At 35.3% G+C, this 15551-nt stretch overlaps 1 protein-coding gene across 2 annotated transcripts in view; it reads left to right on the top strand.

Annotated features, from left to right (window-relative positions):
* Window positions 1-15551, top strand: part of LOC129945941 (uncharacterized) — a 214447-nt gene that overhangs the window by 189711 nt on the left and 9185 nt on the right. For both annotated transcript variants that reach the window (XM_056055924.1, XM_056055925.1), the window contains exon 5: window positions 8528-8550. In XM_056055924.1, coding sequence (XP_055911899.1) covers window positions 8528-8550 — 23 coding nt within the window. The remainder of the gene's footprint in view (window positions 1-8527; window positions 8551-15551) is intronic.

Below are 15551 nucleotides of genomic sequence, written 5' to 3'. Positions count from 1 at the left end.
TGACTATATTCATACGTGCATACATACTACATAAGTTCGTTCGTACATATTTGGTTTTCATTTTAATTGTGTTAAATAAGCTGTTAAGGACATACTAACCAACTAAAAGTCATGTACATTATTAATATCAACATGTGGTATACATTTTATAAAAGAACTTGTTCGTTTAGCAACATTTTATATTTTTAATTTTTTTTTATCTTTTCGTTATTTTAATTTTGTTGAGTTTTTGAGTTGAATATTAAACAGTTCAATTTGTGTTGAAATTTATTCAATTACCCAGGCAGCAGCATTTTGCAAGCGATGCTCAGGCACACTGAAAACTGCACAGCGATGCATAAGAATAACAATCGATAAATTTTCGTTTATATGAGCCTGTTATTTTATAATTAGTTTACTTTTCAGATGGTAATCAAATAAGGTTTTAAAAAACAAGTTCTGTTTTTTTATAAAACTATGTTGGAATAACTTGCATAGTTTATCTATTCACATAAAGATGTATGTTTAGTTAAGATTACCCACGCCTTTAAAGTAGGAATACAATATTTTTAAGTGGAAATTAAATGATATGTTAATAAATTTAAAACTAATATTGAAGAAGAAATTAAAAATAGAACTTAAAAATGAAATGAAATGACAACAGGATATCGAAACATAGATTTTTAAAAGAGGACATTTCTGCTGTATGCAACATACTCGAGTAATTAGCCTGCTGTGAAAAAAGTGAGGTCTCAAATGTGTGATGTTTTAATTTAAAAAGATAAAACATCAATTTTTGGCAGCGTTATATCGGAGTAATTTTTAATATTAGCAGATATCTGTGGCATGATGATTAGTGCGTTGGATGCCATCTAAAGTTTTTTTCACGGGAACTGCCTCTTGCGAGGAATTGACAAATTCTCCAAGAGTCAAGAGTTCTTGTCATGAAAAGTGCTGTCTCTAATCATCCGTTCGAATTCGGCTTGAAACTGTATGTCCCCTCCATCCCTGGCTTCAGTTTTCGCACACGTGAAGTCGTAAGTCACTAGGCCCTAGTTCTCAATGGACTGTTGCGCCACCCAATTTATTAGATATCGGGTATTAAATGATATTTTGTCTAAATCACTTAATACTCTGCTTGTAGTTCAAATTGTATCACCCTTCATGATTCAAGATTGCAATATATGGTAGTGGGTGGATACCACTCCCCTTGTATATTTCCAGACTACCAATTCTTACTTGGGACATTAAGGAAAAATATGGTAAGTTTTGTATTCGAAAAAATTCGAATTCAAAATTTTCATCAAACATAACGCAGCTGTAGAAAGTGGGTTTCTTTTTTAAGACTAGAAATTACAGTACTCCTCATTTTTTTGTCAAAAATTGAAATTCTTAAAAAGGACCCAATAGATTTTTATTAAATTTTCACTGAAATGTTTTCTTTTTAACATGGCTTCTTTAAAGAAAAACATAATTTTTGTTTTGCTTCAGAATGGTATCCTTCATCGGATCATCAGTTATTTTTTTTATTTTGTCCGGAACTAATGATCCGCTTTATATGTTTTTTTTAAATAAGTGTATTTCTTAAATAAATGTGTTTTTTTTTCAAAATTATGTATCGCAAAATCGGTATTTTTATTTATTATAATTCTGTTCTTATACAATTTTTTAAAAACAAATCTGTATTTCAGAATATTATTTTTCAAAATCCTGTATTTCGAAATTTTGTAAATACTTCAATTTTCAAATTCAAATTCAAATTTTCATTTATTGCAAGTAATCATTATACATTTTAAAAAAGCTTTTATGAATTTTTAAATTTTTGGATGATTTCGTAGAACTTCGTTTTCATTGAGCAATATTGTTGAGATTGATCTGGACAACTTCTCTACAGGAAGCAGCAATGTTTTCCCATGTCCTCATCCACCAGTCCTTATTCCGAATTCCGTAGACATCACCAAAGTAAAAAGTTTTTTTCAGGCCTGTTTCCAAATAAATTGAATAGTTTGGTGCTGTCAATATTGAATATTTTCTTTACGAAATTTCTTTGAAATCTTTCAATTTCTTTGTATTCTTGCATACCCCATATTTGTGCTGCATAAAAAAGCGAAGATTTCACGACTGCATTGAAAATAATATATTTTGTTGAAAGGTTTATGTGATCGTTAGAGAAAATCTTCTTCCAAGTAACATTAATGAAGATTTGTGAAGTTTTTGCTTTTTTTACAAGATACTTGCTATAATCCAGGGTTGGATTTAGTAAAACTCCCAAATACTTGTATTCTTGCGATATTTCTAAACGACTTCCATTAAGTATCCAGATGTTCCTAACTTCACTCCGATTGGAAGGCGAAAAGGCCATTACTTTCTTTTGTTTGTGATGATGACTGGACCCCACTTGACACAATAGTCCGGAAGACGGTTTACCATCAATTGCAGGCCTTCTGCTGATTCGGATAACAAAAGAAAGTCATCAGCGTAGAGTAATACATTTCTTACGATTCCTGCAATTTGAATACCTCCTGGAATGTGCTTAACTATATCATTAATAAAAAGAGCAAGTAGAAGAGTACTGAGTAGACATCCTTGCTTTACTCCAGTAAGTGATTTAAATGGTTTTGAATATGTTTTGCAATCCCAAACTGCACCTTAAGTATCCGTGTACAAACAACGGATTATTTGGATGAATTTTGTTGACACTCCAAGTTGGAAAAGTTGAAAAAATAAAGCATTTCGATTCAACAAATCAAATGCAGTTTTAAAATCGACAAACAATGTGTATACTTTTTTGTTTCTGGCTTAAAATGCTTTTACTATTGATGTTAAAGTAAATATGTGGTAAACCTTCGAATAGTTCTTTTAAAAGCCTGTTTGAACCTCTTTCAAGCCTGTTTATGAGAACACCACAAAATATCTTCGCAATGACATTCATGAAGGATGTGCCTCAGTAGTTTGTAAATGATTTTAAATAATTTTAACAAAATAACATTTCCTAATGTGGATTGGATTCATATGTAATATTCATGACAAGTGGGCTATCGCTATGGACTTGAGACAAGAATAGTCTAGAGGCATTAAATCATAAAATTGAGGGCGGTCAATTGACCGGCCCAAGCATGAAATATACTGTTCAACAAACTCGCCTTTAAAACCAGTCTTGCCAAGAAGAAAATACGAAAAAATCACCATTTTATTCGAAAGTTAAGTTAACAGACTTTTTATTATTATACGATTTTCTTACTATTTAAATGATTTTTGTTTAATTTTTTGTTAATGTCCAAAACTTATAGTCTTGAAAGTTTTAATTATTTTCATTCTAAAAAAAGTTCACATAGAGCCTTAGGTATAATTTAGAAATTTCAAATGCTATAAATTCTTGAAGTTTTTTCAATCTCCATTAACAAGAGATACTTATCAAACTTTAAGTTATTCTCAAGATAATACACAATTCTCAAAAACTATTGTCTTCATTATAAATTCAAAATACATCTCATAATTCGTACAAAATTATATATATCTTTACTTTTACATCTTTAAGTTGTGTATAGTTTTGTTTAACCAAAGAATCCAATAATTCTGTTAAAATTCAAAAGAAAATAATTACACCGCGGAGCGTCGGCGTTGTTATTTATTACTGCCTGTTTTTGAAATTATCATTTTCGCGAGCATCCTTATACTCGTACCTCATCATAGAAATTAATTACCTTGCAATAGAGAAGCCAACTCTAAATCATTACGATTTAATTTATAAAATCGCACAAACCTTTGACATTAATAAGCAATAGAATATTCATAATGACTTCATAATACAACATTAAAGGCGTATCTTATCCACGGATTTATCTAAATCGTTTCCGAAACAAAAAAGAAAACATGTTTAGCGCATAGTAATGGAGTTTCTGTCAAGTCTTAGTAAATATTTTCGTTTCTATCTTAAAAGACAATCGGAATTTTTAATTTAACCCCAGAGTAAAAAATATAAATATACTAGCAACAGAAATTTTAATTAAAACAATTTTAGTGGAGATATTAATGGGGGGAGAAAAAATTGGTATTTGAAAACAATTTGTTAGATTAATGCCATTCCCAAGATTCCAAGATATGGTTGGCTATAGCTCGATGGTTTTTTAGAGTCTTTGTGAAAAAGTCAACACTTAATCTAACACTTGATTTTTTTCTTGGTGCATATGAACGACCGACAACAACGACGTGCATAACAATTAAGACTTCAAGCCTAATAATTAGACGTAGAGTATATGTTTTTTCCGACGCGCTGGTCGTCTAGGCGAGTAAAAACTTGGCTTTTAACATGACAGGCTAAAGGAAAGCAACAAAAAACTAGTTAGCATAAATTTCAATAATCGATCTAGTTATCTACACACTTTTTTTCCTTCTCGCGTTGACGTCGACTTCGACTTGGAAGTCGGTCGGTCGGTGGCTCAAAACAATCAGCCTTCCGCATAAAATGTATCTCCACAATAACAATAACATCCAGGGCATTCTGTAGGTTGGTCCATATACTCTTATAGGAACATAGTTGAATGATAAAGATCAGCAACGACTACTGGGAACATCATCACACAAGCCACAGAAGCTCCAGAGACCGCACAGAGCATCACTATTTGAAGTGCGGGCCCGGCCTTACATATTATGTGGATCGTATGGAAAAGTTTCAATCTTATTTTTTTTTTCCATTTTTGCGGTACATTTAGGTTTTGAAGATAGGATCTTAAGTATCCATAAAGTTGTATAGTTATCGGCTGAAGAAGAATTTATTTATTTGCATTGAACTTGAAAAGGTATAAAAAAAATGCAGGGCGTATCTTAATACATCAATGTTTGTTTTAGGATGAAATTTATGACACTGAGTATTTTTTTACCTTTAATCTCAGCCTAATGGAAATTCCATTCAAAATTTTGAAGTGAGAGGCTTGAATCATAAATTCTCTGTGATCATAAAATAGAAACTAAGATTGTTAGTTAGAAAGCAAAGCTTTGAGTTTTATTATTGATCTAGTTTTGAATATATGATATATTGAAATATGTTTACTTCTTTGAAGAGATTAAAAGTTCGAGATCTGGTGAAAAAGGCCTTTAAAAATTTCACCATTACTATAAAGCCTTTCTCTTTTGAAGCAACGATTTTTGATAGGCAGAGAAAAACTAATTTTGATCGATACGTTCAACGATTTGTTGAAACTCCTTTGTCATTCAAGACGTTAGGTGGGAAGAAAGTACGAGGAAGTCACGAACTTTTTCCGACTTATCTGAACTTCCCGTAGAATAAGCCCTAACTCAATGCAGTTCTAGTGAAAATGAAAATTATTTATAGAAAGTTATTAGCATATGTTTTCTTAGTTTAACATCCAATGTTTACGATTTCTTTTATCATGATTTTACTTTCCCAGAACTTCTTCATTTAAAGTCTTTGGGCGTTCCATGATTAGTCCCAGAATATCAGTATATTTAATTAGTAATAGTTAAAAAAGAATTTCTCTGAAGTTGATAATTTCTGTTTAATATACGAGCAAAGTTTTAAAAATAAAAATTTTGCAGCTAATAGAAATGTCATAAATGTCACAACTCATGTTTGATGCATAAATCCCCACACAAAAGTGACTATCGATCATTTTAACATCTGCATGCACCGTGTATAATAAGGCTTCAAAAAGTCACCATCGTGAAGCGTATAGTAATAATTGTGTCTGACACTGTACCTAGCTAGGTATGCCTTAGCCTTTATAGAAGCCTTATAGCAAAAAGCGTGTCAAACGCGTGGGCTGATCTGCATATTCCGCGTCTATTTTACTAAAGTGTCACTTCGTCTCAAGCCAGGCAGTAAATTAATCCCGGTATTACCACGTCGACGTTGTCGCTTGGTCGTCGTCGTTGTCATCGTCATCGATAGTTTGCGCTAACAACGAGAAATTAGCAAACGCGCCACATTGGCATGTGAATTATTGAATACTTGGGCCCGATTAGCGCGATTAGGCGTCTACAATGTACCATGGATCTTATACAGGGGCACAAGTTGATTTTGGCAAAGGGTGAGAGGTAAGCGGTTTTACGTTGACAACGACGACGACGACGACGGGGGCATTGGGTTTTGATTTTAATTTTGATTCGAACCTCTATAAGAGAGCTAGCGCCTTCTAAAGGTGCAATTATGGCTTAACCGTGGCGCGCACACTGGTTGTCACACTATCCTTTTAGTGAAGCGGTACGGTGCGGTGGTATTTTGAAGCTGAAGTGTTGTAAATGAATTTGTTTAAAAATAAAAAACAAAATAGAAAAATCTGCATTTTCGCAATAAATAGCAACAACGAGTAGAATGCTAATGATATGCCACGAAAATCTTGTAATGGGGTAATGGCTTATTGTTAAGGATTGCAAACAACATTTTCTGTCAGTGTTTATTTTTCGCTTTAACCCTGTTGTATAGCTTTAACCCGCCTCCGACTCCGTCTCCACGTCCGATCTGTTATTTAGCTATTAAAGTGCAAATTAAGCATTGTCCTACAGGGTGTGTTGTTCTGGTTAAGAATTATGTTTACTTGCATTAAGTTTATTGCGTAAATTAAAGCCGCACTGCTGCTGAGATTGGCTGATGGGCATGATGATGGTGAGGGCTCTGATGATGGCTGAGGGCTTACATAAGACTGATGGGTGGTTATTTTTATTCTGAACGCGAACATTTATAGATAGCGTCAGTAAAATTAAAATACTAGGCACATCAATCACTCTGATGAGCCAGGATGTTTCACTTTGATTTGTTTATATGGAACAGGATGAAGATGTAAATATACAAAGAAAAACAGACAACTGTGTCAAGCGTAAAACATTAACATTTTGAGTATACGATAGCACTCTTGAAAACAAATAAAAATTGTGTTTAATTGTTCTAGAACGCAAATGAATGATGTTTATTGTTACTCTATTCTTCTACAATATAAAAAGAAAGAGTTGACAATGACTACGAAGGAGATGAATTGAATGAATTGTCATTTTGAGCACAATACGAAAAGCGTTCATTAAGTTTATGGGTTTAGTTCATTAGATAAGTAATTTTTGTTTACATTTTAAGAATTTTTAGGTTCGCATATTTCTTTTCTTGCCAGAATGACACATTAATCTGACCTGTTCAGAATTTTGAACATGTAATAAAGGACCATAATGCTATTTTAAATATACAAACTTGAAATAATTTAATCCACAAATTATACAAAAATATGTTATGTGACAGTCAAAAAAAGGTTACGTGTACGCTCTAGTGAACCATACGTTTTATCAAAGAAAAAAAGAAACGCAAGAACAAGTATCTCGTTTTCTGTTCTTTTGTTCTTCGTGTAATCAACAGTAAGGTAAAAATGTCCTTCTTTTTAGAAGTCTTGACGAATTTTAACCAATTTATTCCACAAACTAAAGAAAAAAAAATTCTGAGAAACGAAAAAAAATACGCATACGCCTAAGTGAACCATATATTTTATCGAAGAGACATTAAGGGGAAATTAATCGTTTTCTGTTGTGTTGTTCTTCATTTGATACAAACGTACTTATTTATTTATTTCCTTTTGTTTAAGGGTCTTGTACAATATTTTAGCTAAGACACGCCCTTGAAACACAAGACCTGACTTGCGTGACCCAGTGGTGCATTTCATTGCAATTAGTTGAAAATAATTTACTAGAAAAACTTGTCACATTAAATCTATTACCAAATTCAAATGCAAATCCATCAATAATTTACCAATTATTATTCATCAAATTTGAATAATCAAAAACCACTTAAATTATAGCTTTTCAAAGAAAATAATATGCATCATGCATCCACTCAAATAGCTTTTATGCAATCGGAAATAAACTAATAATCGTGACATTCCCCACAAGCGCACTGCCATTAATTTAACACAAGATCATTAATTTGCCACAATTAATAAAAAATGAAAAGCTCATTCATTCATGCTATTAGTTCAGGCCAAACGATTAGTCAATGTTAATATGGGCTTGCGCATACCCTCGACTTGGCTTAGCAACCAATTCAAGACAGTGCCTTCAGCATTTGTGTCAGCCAAACTTCTTTCATCTGTCCGATCAAAGTAAAAAAAAATAAAAACAAATTTAAAAGATGAATGAGGGGAATCATTTTTGACGACGAAAATGTTTTCTCCTTATTTTTGGTCACCGAACTGCATTGGGCTTCAATGACTTACCTGTCTCAATTATTTTAGTTTGATCTTGAGACACATGAAACATGCCTAAATGATTGGATCGTTTAGCTCTAATGGAATTTGCATACACAAGTGAACTCCATTTAATCTCTTAAAACCGTGTTATACGCTAAGAGGTGATCAGATTTAATTGAGATCCTTAACTGTTGTTATCTTACAGAACAAAAATCTTCGCACAAACAAATTTGGACTTTTGCAATGATTTAGTTTTATACATTTTTTAACATTAACAAAGTTGAACGATCTGCAACAGATTTGTTCTTCATTTAATCGACTTTTTGACCCTTGGATTAATCATTTTTCCTTTTACCTTCTCTTTTCAGAATAAAATCGGCAAATGGCAATGGTAAGTTTTGGAAATGCTCATTTATTTTTTTTAATGGTATTGAAATCATCTCATTTTATAAAATGGTTTTCTTGATTTGACAAAATAAGGACAAAGTGAAAATTTGTGTTCTTTTAAGAATATGTAAAGAAAGACCATTTTTTAATTATTGTCAAATATAGTCCAGCCATAAGTTCTGTTACATATGAAGAGCGCAATAAAAAAAATTAGTACATTTTATATCATCAAATTTATTTTTGTAATTAGTTTTAAGAAAAAAAAGTTGTACTCAAAATGGCTGCCTTTAGCCTTATGCAGGCTTTCAAACGCAGGGACATTGGTCTATACAGGCACGCACTGTGTCGATGGGAATCGATGAAGCTGCTGTTAACAAAGCTTACCGGCCATGTTCGGACCACAAACTGTAATCCAAAGGATTCAAATCTTGACTATCCGACGGCGAATCTGCAGCTGGAATAAAATCCGAAATATTTGGTCTAAGCCACTCTTGTGTGGTTTTGGGCTTGTGTGCTGGAGCAGAGTCTTGTTGGAAGACTGATCTTTCCTCGTTGAAGAGAGTATTTGTTAATCTCCTAACAACACCCTCTAAAACATTCTCCGGATACAATTTTGCACCGGTTTTCATGCCTTTTTCACAAAAGTGCAGTGATGCGACCTCTTAATGGAAACCCCCCACCAAAACATTAGTGTTGTTGTTTATTATAAACTACTTCTATTTTGAAGATTTTTTCATCCGTAAACAAGATATTTGTATGTCCACTCACCGCGTGCCACTGCAAAAGCTTTGTGCTTTTTTCAAGTCTTATTTTTAAAACTTGGGGTTAAAAGATGTCCTGTTGCTCGACGAAAGGCTTTCATGTGAAGATCATTTCGGATCAGCTTGGATCTGGCTGATATATCCAATTCTCTAAACATGATCTTCCGCTTCCGAAAGGATTCCTACGAATTCGTTCACGCACAGCTTTTACTTTTGCGCTCAATCGAGCGACGCGTGAACGACCACTTCTTGGCCTGTCCTCTTTTCTTGACAGTTCATCAAAACGTTTTATGGTACGATACACACACATTCGCCATAAACCAAGTGGTTTTATATGTTCAAACATTTGATTTGAATTTTGTCTACACTTATGTAATGCGATTATCGCGATTCGATTTTCTTTAACGCCCAACTCCATGATTTCCGATCAAAAGCTGAAATTAAACAAGCTTCCATTCTTTAATTAAAAGATCAAGTGCTTCGAAAAAATAGTTAGCGTTTTATTCCTAGTGGAATTTATGAGCAATGCACTCTAATAATCGTGAAAAAGAACATATGGCTAGACAGTTATATCCTAGCTTAGGGCCGAGTCAGTTTTGAAGTATTTTAATGATATTTGTTCAACTTCAGTCTAATTGATTAATCAACAGTTTAATTATAAATTACCTTTGAAAAGACGATAAAACATCAAAAAAATCTTCTCTCAGTTTAAAATTATAAGAAACTGTTGGGAATTTATTGCTTCGAAAACACTTGTTGTCTAGTATCGGTAAAACCAAACAAATCCCCTTTGCCATTATCTGTAAATGACACTGATGACAATGACATTAAAGATCTTGATACTATCGGTATTAATCTCATCAATTTCGATTCAATATCTAGCTCCACGGGTCCAGAACTCTCACCTCTGCAGTGCTTCAGCTTAAGCCTTTTGGACAGTTTTCAAAAAACATGAATAATTCGAATATCGTCGAAACGTCTCTTCAGTTTTTTCGAGGCTCAACTTTACTTATACTGTGAAGGAAAAACCTTCGTCCTTTAACCGTACTAAAAGAATGTTGAAAGTGGAAGTATTAAAATTTCTTAAAAATTCTTTGAAAGCTTTCTTAAACAAATCCTATACAAAACACTTTCCCTGCAACCAAAACATATAACACCACATAAATAAACGGTACTTTCCTCCATTTAATCTCTTTTAATAAAAATAACTTTAAATTAATACCTCAACTTCAAATGCGAACATTCCATATTTTCAAATTACTTTTACGCTCTAAGACAAGCGCCATGACAAAGACCACGACCGAGAAACGCATGGTAAACATTCTTTAATGCCATATAGTTTCCATGAAATTACTTACCTTCCGGAACTAATTTCACACCCAATGCTAGCGGGTGGAGGTCGATCACCATTTAGGAATATCAAAAACTCTAACATATTCCATGCCCTCCTTAACCTAGAAAAACAAAAACATACTATAGTCGTACACAGGCACTAAACCAACCAACTGAGGCAGAGAATCAAACGACCATAGTTAATTTAGGAGGCTGAGGCGTGTAGGAATCGTGTGCAAAACTTTATAAAAAGAATGTGCACTCCATTTTTGGAACAGAAAACAAAATTTAAAAAAAGAAACACTGCAAAGTCATAATTTAGTGAAAGTAGCTGAGCTGACTTCCTTCTGGAAAGCCGAATGACTGAGCGACCAACCGACCGAACTACAAAACTATGAGTCTTTTAGCCAGAAGTATGGGTATAAGCCCCACAAACTACAACCGTATGGTCTTGATGGCTGTTCTTCGTTTGCTTTGGTGCATCATGACGACGACGACGACGACATGCAGCCATCCACATCTGGCTGGGGTTCTGTTTTTGGGCGAAGGAATAAATTTCATCCACGACTGCGAAGCCAACTGCGAAAACGAACAGATATCCAAATTGCCTCAGCCTCTCAGGGACGATTCTCCAACTCTGGGGTCTGTGTACGAACAATTTAATTAAATGGCCCGTAGAATGAAGAGTATTTGCAGAACATGAGTTTGAGATTGGAGTTGATGTTGATGCACCGCATTGAACATCGTGGATCTGATGCTAGAAGATTGAAAGAAATTGTGGCTGTGTTGATGTTTGCTTTTTTGTATTGTTGTCTAAAAAAAAGACTTTTTTAAAACTTTCTGGTGAGGAACTCGTAAATAAGAAAAAGAATTTAATTTATTTTCACGTTTCAAGATCTTTAATTATATTTTTGTCATCAAAGAAACATTAAGAAAGACAAAATTTGAAGAAGTACCCCTTCAGAATTTGACACTGTCAAGTAACTTTCCAAAAAAAAAAATGCTGAAGTACTCCGTATGAATCAATTCAAAAACATTAAAAAAAAAAAACTGAAAAGTTTTTAAAACATTTGTAAATATTTTGTTTAATGTTTCTTGAAAATTAAAAAAACCTTTCAGCGGTGCTCGAGAGGCACAAATATTTTATTTATAGAGCTTTCTTTTTTAGACAAATGTAGGCTCATAGGCAAATACGAACGGGTAAAAAACTTCTTGCATCGGTGGAGAAAACTCCACTAAATCTACAAGAGATTGTTAGCGAACCTAGAACAAAAAGCTGCGTAGCCTTTTCGATTAAATTACCATCCATTGATATATTGGCCCTTATAGTACCCGTAGTGCGTTAAACTGTCAGGCCAGAGGTCTTGGGTTCGATTACTGCCTCTTGCGAGGAATTGACAAATTATCCAAGATTAATTCTTGTCATGAAAAGTGCTTTCTCAAATTGGCCGTTCGGACTCGGCTTAAAACTGTAGGTCCACTCCATCCCTGACAACAGTACTCGCACACAGGAATGGTTGAGATTTCTAATGCACTAGGCTTCAGATCTCAATGGACTGTTGCGCTACCCAATTTATTTATTTATGGATATATTGGCATTGGAGGTTGCTAATCTTTTGCCACTGTAGACGACATTGAGTTTTCGAAGCACTTAGTTTTAGAATGTTTTTGATGCCTTATTGCAGAATGCTGTCCAGATCAGAATTTCATAAGATCTCGGTGGTAGTCCTCCGAAGAACAAAGATATAAATATCAAAATTAGTATACCAATCTGTGAATACACTGTCGTCAGCGAAACAATTGAGTTGATTAGAAGTGTTGGATAAGAGATATCTCGTAAAAATGAAGAAGAGTGTGGGAGACAAAACGGAGCCCTGGGGAACACCAGCGTTTATTTTGTGGTTATTACATTTAAACGCCAATTTCAAGTGCAATAATTTTATTTTCCAATCAATCTATCAAACGCCTTTGAAATGTCAAATGCAATATTCTTATTTTCCAAAACGATGCGATTTAAAAAGTTGTTCGGTGGGGTTAACCATTTGATTGCTAGTGATCCTATTGTTAAGAAAGCAATACTGCCGGTCATTGAGAAGCTGCTTTCTTTCGTAGCTGAAAATTAATCAGTTATTCCACAACCTTTAAAAGAATCTTTTAAGACTCATATGAATTTAAAAAAGATTCTTAGATCCATGTATAACAATTGCTATGGAAAACCGTCACGAAAAATAACAGCATCACTATTTTTTAAAAGGTCACTAATGTCTTCCTTACAAGTTCCTGTTTAAAGTTCTATTGTCATTTAAATGGTGTTCGAACAAGGAAAAGATTTAATTTCAGCTTTATACAAAATATGCCTTCCATCTATTTTATTCCCGCGATTCGAATGACCACCATTGAGAATTGACCCAAGTCCTCAAGGGACACGTTAACTGTTGTGTAGCCATTAAATGACAACAAAAGTTCAGAGACTTTCGATTGTTTGACCTCGTCAATACAAAGCTCAAATCTCTTTTCGCTGTTTTCAACAATGCGCAAAACAATTGGACACGTGATAGAAAGTCTGCGACAACTCTCTATCGTCGTCGATGCGCCGCCGTTGCAGCTCTGGTCGTCACCGCCCGCTAGCTATTGTAATAATAAAGACTCCAATAATAGTGGAAAAAAAGTTCCCGCGCGACAAAGCAAGAAATTAAAAAAAATAATTAAAAAAAAACAATTCTGTTACGACATTTCCTTGATTCTCTGCGTGTTTCCGTGATGTCAAGCCGATAGAGTCAACCTTACCTAGGCAGCCTCCCAGAAAACCACATTTTGTTTATATACGAATAGCGGCAGTTATCTGGCCTGGCCAGTTAAAGTTAAACGCACATACACTCCATCTACACGCCATCATTATAACCAATTGGCCGTGCGCGCGCTCAGCATCAGCGCTCAGCGCTCATGTCTTCGTTCATCGTCGCGTCGCTCGTCGATCCAAGGATGGATGAACTATTATCGCCCTCTCGAATGACCATTGAACCAGTGAACAACATAGATAGGTATACTACTTGGCGTCTCCTTCAAGCAGCTTTTAATGCTTTTTAATTGCCGGGCCTAAACGCTCTGTTGTTTAGGCCACAGTTAGGCAAAGGCACAGGCACATTTGCTGGGCTGGGTATTGAACACGCTTTTGTGTAAATTGGAATTTTCTTTTCGTGTTCGCACCGGGCACTCACCACAGCTCCATCTATTGCAAAAAAAAGCAGCAAAGAAAAACAAACGAACGAAAAACTTTTACCACGAACTTTCGATAGTGGGTTGAAGAGTTTTGTTTCGTATTTGTTTTTTCTCTTTATTGTGGTCATGTCGTCGATTTGTTGTGACTTGAGTAGGAAAACCAAGTAGCTGTAGCTGTAGCAGCAGCTTGAAGAGATGTTGTGCCTCCTTGACGTTGCAATCACCTCAACTACCCACCAAGCGGTGTGTCCCTTGTTTGTCCTCGTTCACATGAGGAATGTGTTCCTACGTAGATTTACCAAGGAACAAAAAAAAAAACGAACAAAAATCACTGGCTAATAGGATTAGTATAGGAAAAGAGAATTATACTTTCGACATTGTAGCCGATTGTTTGGTGACCTTTGATGACGCGCTAACTGCCAGCAGTTTGTTCGGCTGTCTGTCCCCCTGTCTGTGTCAATGGCTTCCGTGATGGCTAAGTACAGATTGAAGGTTTGCTCACGCCGCCGTCGCGCCGACCGCTGGTTGGGAGGCTTCTGCATACCATACTGCCACTTCGCCCCCAACCTATCTCAAAGAAGTAACAAAAACTATACTCCAATTAGACCAAAGCTTAGAGCCACAGCTATACTAGTACAAGTACAAGTATAGCAGCTCTTTCCAGAGGGATGATGAATGACTGCGACTTTGTGATTCTGACTCAGAAGAGCGCGCCTAATTAATGACTAGTGAGAGCTTGTGACGATGACGATGACGACTACCTTCTTTACCTACTCAACTCAAGCCAGCCATCATCAGGAGTGTCATTGTTCTATGCAATTAGTGGATGAGTGTTGAGTGTGGGCGTCAGCCAGATTCACGCATGCACGACTTTGCCATATGGTAATTTGTTTTTTCCTTTGCAAAAATAGTCAACTATAAGGCTATACGGCCATGCGGCCAAGCTAGCAAGGGATTATCCACCAATTAGTCTCGGGTAACAATCTTCTTTGCATAAATCAAATTGAGGACAAATTAAAATGTCTTCCATCTGGAGGCGAAGAGAGCTCAGAGCTGTTGTTAGCTGTATTCGCCAAGATAGACCAAGTCATCATCAAGCGCTGCTCTGGCTGGCACAAAATCAAACCCGAACCCGGATACTAGGAAAAGTCAGTGATTAGGTGGAATTCTCTAAGCAGATGCACGAAATGCATCATGGAACCAAAACAACGGATTTGTTTGTTGCTTTCATCCATCTACAATTCTAGTCATATACATAGGTAGTATATTTAGGTGCCTACTCCGCATTGAACATGAGCACGCCATGTGTTTAGGAGATACATGTTGTATTCTCCTCCTTTAAACGTGGTCTCTACTACACGATTATGTGTATTTTCTGCTGCTACTTCGAAACTTCTTCGAATGCTTCCCAAAGCAATGAGCTTGGTTAATGCTGATGATGGCTGATGGTTGCGCTTTGGAGTGCTGGAGCTGGTGTAGGAGGATTTGTGTGGATGTTGGATGATGGCTTCTGGTCTCAGGTGCGCGCTACTATAGAGTGAGATGATTTCTAATTGCTGGCCTACAAAACTATAAAACCATCGTCTAAGCTCTCAATAAGCCAATAAACAGTAGGACAAATGTACAGCCTGACTGGTTATGGTTATGGCTACATGGCTATGTCTTAGCTTGTGTAGTCGAGAGGAGAATGCCA

Source organism: Eupeodes corollae, chromosome 2 (genome assembly GCF_945859685.1).
Source record: "Eupeodes corollae chromosome 2, idEupCoro1.1, whole genome shotgun sequence".
NCBI lineage: Eukaryota > Metazoa > Arthropoda > Insecta > Diptera > Syrphidae > Eupeodes > Eupeodes corollae.
The sequence above is the reverse complement of the archived record's forward strand: the minus strand, read 5'-3'. Positions and strand labels throughout refer to the sequence as shown.